At 42.1% G+C, this 10,151-nt stretch overlaps 1 protein-coding gene across 1 annotated transcript in view; it reads left to right on the forward strand.

Annotated features, from left to right (window-relative positions):
- Positions 1 to 3,347, forward strand: part of CHAT (choline O-acetyltransferase) — a 54,278-nt gene extending 50,931 nt beyond the window's left edge. Inside the window, exon 14 of the mRNA XM_038744151.1 lies at positions 3,078 to 3,347. Within this exon, the coding sequence (XP_038600079.1) occupies positions 3,078 to 3,347 (270 nt within the window). The remainder of the gene's footprint in view (positions 1 to 3,077) is intronic.
- The last annotated feature ends 6,804 nt before the right edge of the window (positions 3,348 to 10,151 follow it).

Below are 10,151 nucleotides of genomic sequence, written 5' to 3' on the forward strand. Positions count from 1 at the left end.
AGTGGCAGAGCTGGGATTAGGACCCAGATGCTTGTAACTCCCAGGCTCATGCTTTCTTTACTAGGCCAGGCTTCCAAGCAATTAGTACAGTGCACTGCACATGGTAAGTGCTCAATAAATGCCACTGACGATGATGCTCCTCCAGAGGACTCGCACCCTCTGTAGGTGAGGGATGGCCAGGCCAAGTGGCAATGCACTCTGTCTTGGAGTTTATGCCCTCTCTCAGCAAAACTCAGTGCAGGTTGAAAGGTGTCCTTAGGAAGTAGGGCTTCTCTCAGCTCTGAGTGGTCCTAGGGCCTGTGGGGTCTTTCCAAGTTCAGGGACTCTTGGGGGCTGGCCGGGTTTTAGAGAAACAGTGTAGCCTAGCAGACAGATCATGGGCCTGGGAATCAAAGAACCTGAGTTCTAATTCTGGCTCCACTACTTGCCTGTTGGGTGACCTCAGGTAAGTCACTTATCTTCTCTGGGCCTCAGTTTCCTCACTGATTAAATGGGGATTCAATACCTGTTCTCTCTTCTCCTTAGACTGTGAGCCTTATGTAGGACAGGAACTACGTCTGACTTGATTATAGTGTTTGGCACATAGTAAGTGCTTAATCGATTCCACAATTACTAGAGAATCAGTCGTGGGGTTGGGATGTTTTTTCATTCATTTACTCATTCATTCAATCATATTAATTGAGTGCTTATTGTGTGCAGAGCACCGTACTAAATGCTTGGGAGAGTACAATACAACAATAAACAAGACAGGTTCCCTGCTAACAATGAGTTTATGGTCTAGAGGTGGGGAGGCAGACATTGATATAAATAAATAAATTACAAATATCTACATAAGTGCTGTGGGGCTGGGAGCGGGGGTGAACGAAGAGCAAGTCAGGGTGACACAAAAGCAAGTGGGCGAAGAGGAAAGGGGGCTTTAGTCAGGGAAGGCCTCTTGGAGGAGATGTGCCCTCAGTAAAGCTGTTTAGTCCAAACTTATAACCTTGTAACTGGCCCGGTGGCTCTGGGGCTTAGGCCACGTCCACTATGCTCAAGGAGAATAAGGTTACTAATGGGAGTCTGTTTCTGCTCCTATTTAGACTGACGATTTGGCAGAGTCATGAGGTAGAAAGATAAAATCAATCAATGCTATTTATTGAGCGCTTAATGTGTGCAGAACACTGAACTTAGTACTTGGGAGAGTACAACAAAGTTGGTAGACATGTTCCCTACCCACAAGGAACTTACCATAACCCAAGAAGGCCTGTAATTTATTTTAATGTCTGTCTTCCCCATTAGACTGTAAACTCCTTGAGGGTGGGGATTGTGTCAACCGACCATACTGTACTCTTCCAAGCTATTAGTAGAATGCTCTGTAAAAAGTAAGGATTGAGCAGGGACAAGGCAAAGCTGTCAGTTCAGTAATAACGCAGATTAATTACCCTAAACTTAAACATTTTCTCTTTGGCAAGATGAGTCACAGCTGAAAATGGAATATTTCAGTAGGAAGTACCTCTACAAAAAGAGGGAATGTCCCCTATGACCAGTTCACCGAAATCCTAAACTCACCTTCATAGAGTGAGGTATATGTAATAAGACTGATAACGTTGTGTTGGAACATAAAAACCTAAGTAATTTTGTCTGTCATGATGTCTGTGAGCTTGCGGACATGAGTGAATGCAACCAAAATACCGCTACATAAATTCTCAAAGAAACCATCCATGAGCAGAAAGTGTTTTTGAATGGTTTTATGGCCTTCGGCTGTTGCCCAGCAAATTTATCTGACAATTCTATGACTCTATTAGCAAGACTAATGGCTTGTTCTAATCCATTAAAAAGCCAAATGTCACTTCTGGAGGCCCTAAACTACACAATGTCTGAAACCCAGATTTAAAACACACCCCAAACTCCATCTGGCAACAGTGCTTTATCCTGGGGCCAGAAAGTTAATTGAATTTTGGTGGGTGGGTTTTCTCTTTCTTTTAACAATCAAATGGCTGTGGAGTTTGAATGCCTTAAACAAAGTATTGCTTTAGGTGGTGATGTCCAGATTATGAGATTATGAGAAACAGCACAGTTAAGTGAATATAGCACTGGCTTGGGAGTCAGAAAGACCTGGGTTCTAATCCCAGCTTCACCACATGTCTGCTATGTGAACTTGGGCAAATCATTTCACTTCTCTGCCCTTAGTTACCTCATTTGGAAAATGGAGATTATGACTGTGAGTCCCATGTGGGTCAGGGACTGTGCCCAACCTGATTAACTTGTAACTACCCCAGTGCTTAGAACAGTGCTTGGCACATAGTAAAGTGCTTAACAAGTACCATAATTATTCATTATTATTATTATAAGTGGCAACAGCATCTTAGGTTTTGTTTGAAAGCAAACAGAACTCTCTCTCTCTCTACTAAAACTCCAGGTAAATGAAATCTTCGGGATTTTCAAGACTGAGTCATGGTTCGTGCCCAAGCTAGAAACTAAACCAGGCAGCAATGCTAACAGTGATTAAGAATCTAGTGAAAACAGACAGGAATCAATAGTCATATTTTCTGGGTTCACAAATTACTTAAAGTCAGTGAGACTCTTTTGGAAACTGCATTAACTCTTCGAGGACCCCAGGCTGGTCCCAAGTGACTCCTTAGGAGTCTTTCAGGACTCTGAATTCCACTTCTCAGACTATGGTTTATACAGGGGAAGATTCTGGCTGGATGAGTAAAATATAATTCAGCTGGATATATGTTCTTGTTTTTTATGGTATTTGTTAAATGCTTACTATGTGACAAACACTGTACTAAGCACTGGGGTAAATACAAGATAATTGTGTTGGACATAGTACTTCTCCCACATGGGGCTCCCCTATTTTACCAATGAGGTACCTGAGGCACAGAAAAGTTAAGTGACTTGCCCAAGGCCCCACAGCAGACAAACGGCAGAGCTGGGGTTAGAACCCTGGTCCTCTAACTCCCAGACTCTTCTTTCCATTAGGCCACCCTGGTTACAACACTTTCGCTGGATATTATTGGCTACTCTAAGAGGCTTGTCCTTAGTAATAAAGTCTATTTCATCCCTTTCCAAGCTCTGAATGGCTTTCCCAACAGGTTCCAACCACCATGGACATGTTCTGCTGCTATGGCCCAGTGGTTCCCGATGGGTACGGAGCTTGCTACAATCCCCAACCAGAGCACATCTTATTCTGCATCTCCAGCTTTCATGATTGCAAAGAGACTTCCTCCAGTAGATTTGCTAAAGCCGTGGAAGAGAGCCTCATGGAAATGGGAGACCTCTGCGTCAGATGTGATACCTCTAAGACCGACCAGTCGGTGAAACGGGAGAGAGGAGCAAAGCCGCAGAATGGCTGCAGGCCATAGCCCTGCTTGGCTACTTGGCTCCCATCCCTATCCCTAGCACGATTCTCTACCATTTCCAATGCAGAAACTAACCTAAGACAACCCAGTGTGAGAAACGACTGTAGAATGAAATGTCGTTTGGTTTTACAAAGAAAATCACCAATATCTTCATGATGAAAGTTAGCCCTCTAGAGTTTTCAGCCCCTAGATTGTAAGCTCATCCTCTAGACTGTAGCTCTAGCTTGTTGCGGGAAGGAAACAGGTCTACCAACTCTGTTATAGTGTTATATTGTACTCTCCCAAGTGCTTAGCACAGTGCTCTGCACACAGTGAGCAGTCTATAAATACAATTGTTGTTAACGGTATTTGTTATGCACTATGTGCCAGACACTGTTCTAAGCACTGGGGTAGATACAGGATTAAGTTGGACAGTTCATATCCTACATGGGGCTCACAGTCTTAATCCCCATTTTACAGATGAAATAACTGAGGCACAGAAAAGTTAAGTGATTTGCCCAAGGCCACGTAGCAGACAAGTGGTGGAGCCAAGATTAGAACCTAAATCTTCAGGCTCCCAGGCCCATATTCTTTCCACTACTTCTCTAATCTGTTTCGGTAACCTACGTTAGTGTCTAAGGACCATTGTCATATGTTTCACAGGCTTTCAAGAGTGATTTCAATGAGACGAAGGCAGAATATTTTCCAAACCTAGCAATCTGCATGGAAAACAGTTCAGAAGCAAGAGCAGAAGTAATCAAATTCATAATGGAAACTGACCTGACACTTTGCATGATTTGCTGCAAAAAGCTAAAGGGTTTTGCCCAGCCTCATTTTCTGTTCATTTCAATGGGACTGTGTCACCAATACTTTCTGAACAATCTGTCCTGTATCAATCAATTAGTCATCTTTATTGAGCATTCATTCATTCAATTGTATTTATTAAGCGCTTACTGTGAAGCACTATAGTAAGCACTTGGGAGAATACAATACTTACTCTGTGCAGAACACTGCAGTAAAGCACTCGGGAGGATATAATATTAGAGTTGGTAGACACGTCCCCTGACCACAACAAGCATACAGTCTAGATAATGCAGTATCTCATGGGTACTACACTATAAATAAATCACCAGTGCGGATGTCAGGGTCTTAATTTACCACATTTTGTAAGCTACACTCTATAGTTTTTGAATCATATGTTTTGAGTTCACTCTATTACTATATTGCATAAAGGCAGTGAAGGTCCACACCACTTTAAAATGGGAAGAAGCACTGTGGCCTAGTGGAATGAGCACAGGCCTGGGAGACAGAAGGATGTGGGTTCTAATCCTGGCTCTGCTACTTGACTGCTGGGTGACCTTGGGTGAGTCACTTCACTTCTCTGTGCTTCAGTTCCCTCATCTTTAAAATGGGGATTAAGACTGTGAGCCCTACATGGGACAGGGACCGTGTCCAACCAGATAATTTTATATCTACCCCAGTGCTTAGAACAGTGCCTGCCTTTTAGTAAATGATTAACAAATACCACAGTTATTATTATTAAAATGTAGCAAAACAGGCATTTGAGTCAATGTCTCCTGCCATCTCCCCAGGGCATCTGGTCCTGTTGGACTTGAATTCTGAGATCTAGACGTGCTACTTGGAAAGAAAATAATATGACCCTGCTTCACTGCTCCCCCTGCCCACCCCCACTGTGATTGGCAATGGTGAGAGAGAAACTAAATAATAATAAGAATAATACTGGTATTTGTTAAGCACTTACTATGTGCCAAGCACTGTTCTAAGCACTGAGGGACTAGAGAGACTAGAGGCAGTTGTGAAGGAATGGAATGGAGAAGCAAAGCAAGATATGTTAAATATAGTGATGGAATTATGGCCGTGTCTTTTGATGCTTCTTAAAGGCTCATTTCCTTCTCATCTCCCCCGAGTTTTATTCTTTCCCTTCCCTCTTCATCTTTTTCTTCCCTTTCCTCCTCCCCCATCACTTTGTATGGTTTCCAGTGGTTTGGGGTTTATTTTTGGTCTTCTTATCTTTTAAGAAAACAGAAAAAACTATTGCTTTGTGTGTAGTTCAATAGACTGGGTGTCTGTAAAACAATCATTGAAGTTAAACATTACTGACTACAGAAAATGAACAAAATGAAATACTAAAAGAAAGAGCTTGCTTATAGAGCAGCGGTACAAATTTATTTTATTGGTGGAGTCCTCTGTTTTGACCCTTGCAAAAGTAATTTTAAAGGAGCTTTAGGGAGTTAAAAGTGGCATTCTAGAGACCCAAAATATACTTTTGTCATGGAGCCAAGTAGCAAGTGAGTAGGGAAGGAGTATATAGATGACAGGACAGGGAAGATATTCTTTTCTCTGAGTCAGTTCAGTGAAGGAGAAAAGCTTAGCACCTGCAAAATAAGTTTGCAGTCATTTGCTTCCTGATGGGTTTTAAATTGACGCTAATTAGTGGCAGTGTAAGTTAAAAGAATTTAAGGAAACAGAAGCAAACATCTTTCAAAGCCTAAAACTACTCTTTACTGGTAAGATAACAGCTTCTTTCATTGTTAAGTTTTTACACAACAGATAAGAATGCTAATTAGATGTTTTATCTTAAATAGGCCATCCAAAATCTACTTTCACTACTGCTATTCAAAATCTTCCACATTCACTACCACCTTTAGAAGCACCTCAAAATGGGCCCAAAGGATCATGATTATACTATGGGGGCTTTTAGCAGGAGCAAGCAGTCTGGATATGATCACTCTTTGATTGGTCAGCATATGGCTGTGGTTGAGCTTTCTAAAAACAAGATAAAAATGTCAGACTCAAAGGAGAGTCTGGAAAAAAGATTTCATTAAATGATTTTCTAGATGTTGTTACTAAACAATGGGACCACTTAAAGTTACAGGGGCAACTGAAAAGTAACTTGAATTCAAAGTTGCACATTTGTTTTTGAAAACCAAGGAATAGCTGCCTCTTTGGAATGGGCTCTTCCCTTTTCCTCGAAGAAAATGCAGTTAAGTGGCTTAATCCCCTTTTTTTGCAGGTCTGGACAAATGGGGTGGTTTAATTTACTAAAAGCGAGTCAGGTAAAATAATCATGAGAGCCAGAATGAAAAGTCAAATGTTCCCTGAGATATTCAATCATATTTATTGAGTGCTTACTGTGTGCAGAGCACTGTACTAAGCACTTAATATTGCTCTATTAAATAGTTTGTCTAGGTATTACTCATTCTGTGATCTAGTGAAATGTTTTGTGGGCTTTTTGGAAGTGATTGATATTTAGTGATTTCATTTCACATGATTTACCTTAGTCCAGTTCACCCGAATCCATTTCTGCAACCCTCTGAGATAGACGATAAACATATGCATCTATGCAAAGATATTAGCAGATTATTCACTAAAAAATACTCAAAAAGAAAACCAGACACCCACATTTAGGTGCTTTGAGAATTCTGACTAGCAGATTTCTGACTAGTGGGGAAGCACCTTTTCTCCAGGACAAACATATTCAAGGAGATGAAAATGAGTCTGTTCACCCCAAAAGCTGGGTTAGGAAGAATATCAAATATTTATGCGAAGGCAAAACTGAGCCATGCCAATAGGCAGATTTGTAAGTGGCACTTGAAAAGAAAGCTCTTGGGAAAATCTTCAAATATCATGGGCAATTAAATCCTGGAAAGTCTTGTTTTGAAAAAGCGAAGCATATTTACATGCACGTTGATTAATTATGGTGTGTATAAGTTGCTAAAATATAGAGTTGATATTTTAATCCTATTTTTATAAAGTAGTATAGATTTATGGCAATATGTAAATGTGTATTTATACCCCATTACCTTTAAGTTATAGTTTTGTGCTTTAAAGAAATATATGTATGATGAAAGAGCTGTATATTGGTAACAAATCCAGAGTATTTAAACAATAGATTGAGTCAATAAAAAATCAATAAAACAAATAAACAAAAAGGCTTCTAACATTTTCATTTTAACTTGTTTTGGTGTGATCTATCTTTGGTAAGATTAACACTATCATCATCATCATCAATCGTATTTATTGGGCGCTTACTATGTGCAGAGCACTGTACTAAGCGCTTGGGAAGTACAAATTGGCAACATATAGAGACAGTCCCTACCCAACAGTGGGCTCACAGTCTAATAGGGGGAGACAGAGAACAAAACCAAACATACTAACAAAATAAAATAAATAGAATAGACATGTACAAATAAAATAAATAAATAAATAGAGTAAAAAATATGTACAAGCATATATACATATATACACTATCTCTGCATTCCTCCTATGCCTATAACCAGGCTTCCTAGGGCTTGAAAAAATTACACGGGAAGAGTCAGGTGAAGGGAAAATCATCATCAGAATAATAATAATTGGAGAATTTGTTACACCAGGTTGGACACGGTCCTGTCCCATAGCCTCACAGTCTTAATCCCCAGAGAATGCACACATACAAGAAAACCCCTCCTTTAAGCCCCTTACCTTTTTTTAATCAAACTAGTTGGTGCTGGACCAGTGAGAGTTTGGGCTTGCTGTCCTAAAATCAGTGAAGCCCTTGGTAGACAGGTGAGAACAGGTGAGGGGGAGCCTGTGGTTCTTCCTTTCCCCACACCTGGTCCACTCCTTGCCCCAGGGGGGTGCTCAGTAAGTGCTACCACTCCTACAGGATTTGCCCTCTCCCACCCCTTGCACTTCTCGGGGACTCCCACTGAAAAATAAAGAAGCAGCATAGCCTAGTGGATAAAACCCGGCCTGGGAGTCAGAAGGTCATGAGTTCTAATTCCGCTTTGCCACTTTGCTGTGTGATCTTGGGCAAGTACCTTTACTTCTCTGGGCTTCAAATACCTCATCTGTAAAATGAAGATTGAGACTGTGAGCCCCAAAAGGGACAGGGAACGTGTCCAACCCAATTTGCTTGTATCCACCCCAGAATTTATAATAATAATAATAATAATAATAATAATAATAATAATAATGGTATTACTATGTGCCAAACACTGTTCTAAGCACTGGGGTAGATACAAGCAGCATGACTCAGTGGAAAGAGTCCGGGCTTGGGAGTCAGAGGTCATGGATTCTAATCCCAGCTCCACAGCATGTCTGCTGTGTGACCTTGGGCAAGTCACTTAACTTCTCTGAGCCTCAGGTCCCTCATATGTAAAATGGGGATTAAGACTGTGAGTCCCACTTGGGACAACCTGATCACCTTGTATCCCCCCAGCGCTTAGAACGGTGCTTTGCACATAGAAGCGCTTAACAAATGTCATTATTATTATTATTACAAGCACTTAGGACAGTGTCTGGCACAAAGTAAGTGCTTAACGAATATCATCATTATCATCAAGGTAATTAGGTTGTTCCACGTGGGGCTCACAGTCTTAATTCCCATTTTACAGATGAGGTAACAGGCACAGAGAAGTTGTGCCTTACCCAAGGTCACACAGCAAACAAGTGGCAGAGTCGGATTTAGAACCCACATCCTCTGACTCCCAAGCTCGCGCTCTTTCCACTAGGCCAAGCTGCTTCTCGTACATTACTGCTAGTACAGTGCCTGACACAGTAAGCGCTTAACAAATACCATTATTATTATTAATATCAATATTAAATGGGGGGAAACTGGGCCGGGAGCGGCCGTTACCGAGACGACCCGGCCCCCCTTGGGCGTCACCCTCGGGTCCGAAGCGTGGAGGGGCTGCGTTGTGGGCGGGGAATGTACTTCTTGATTGTTATACTGTGCTCTCCGGAGAGCTTAGTACGGTGCTTTGCACTCAGTAAGCGGTTGAAAAATACCATTATTTATACAGTTACAGAGAAGTAGCGTGGCTCAGTGGAAAAAGCCCGGTTTGGGAGTCAGAGGACGTGGGTTCTAATCCGCCCCTTGTCTGCTGTGTGGCCTTGGGCAAGGCGCTTACCTTCTCTGGGTCTTAGTTACCTCATCTGTAAAATAGCCGTTAAGACTGTGAGCCCCCGCCCCCCGTGGGACAACCTGATGACCCTCTATCTGCCCCAGCGCTTAGAACAGTGCTCGGCACATAGTAAGCGCTTAACAAATACCATAAATATTATTATTACAATAGAATAATCATAATAATAATAGTATTTGTTAAGCGCTTACTATGGGCCGAGCAAGGGGGGCTTACAGTCTTGATCCCCATTTTACAGATGAGCTTATAATAATAATAATAATGGCATTTATTAAGCGCTTACTATGTGCAAAGCACTGTTCTAAGCGCTGGAGAGGTTACAAGGTGATCAGGTTGTCCCACGGGGGGCTCCCAGTCCCCATTTTACAGATGAGGGAACTGAGGCCCAGAGAAATGAAGTGACTTGCCCAAAGTCACCCAGCTGACAAGTGGCAGAGCCGGAATTTGAACCCCTGACCTCTGACTCCAAAGCCCGGGCTCTTTCCACTGAGCCACGCTGCTTCTCTAATGAATGATGAATAGTTGACGGGGCTGGGGAGGGGGGCAGGAGCGGCCCCCCGCCCCGCCCCCTTTGATCTTATTTATTTATTTATTTATTTATTTATTTATTTGTACATATCTATTCTATTTATTTTATTCTGTTAATATGTTTTGTTTTCTTCTCTGTCTCCCCCTTCTAGACTGTGAGCCCACTGTTGGGTAGGGACCGCCTCTATATGTTGCCCACTTGGGCTTCCCAAGCGCTTAGTACAGTGCTCTGCACACAGTAAGGGATCAATAAATACGATTGATTGATTGATTTTTCTCGGCGTTATCCGGCGAGCCCGTTGCCACAGCAACCGGCGCGGCTCGTTGCCATAGCAACCGGCGTTTGTTGCGCGCCGGTCCCTCTGTTTGCACCGCG

The sequence above is a fragment of the Tachyglossus aculeatus genome, chromosome 3 (genome assembly GCF_015852505.1).
Source record: "Tachyglossus aculeatus isolate mTacAcu1 chromosome 3, mTacAcu1.pri, whole genome shotgun sequence".
In the NCBI taxonomy this organism is placed as follows: Eukaryota; Metazoa; Chordata; class Mammalia; order Monotremata; family Tachyglossidae; genus Tachyglossus; species Tachyglossus aculeatus.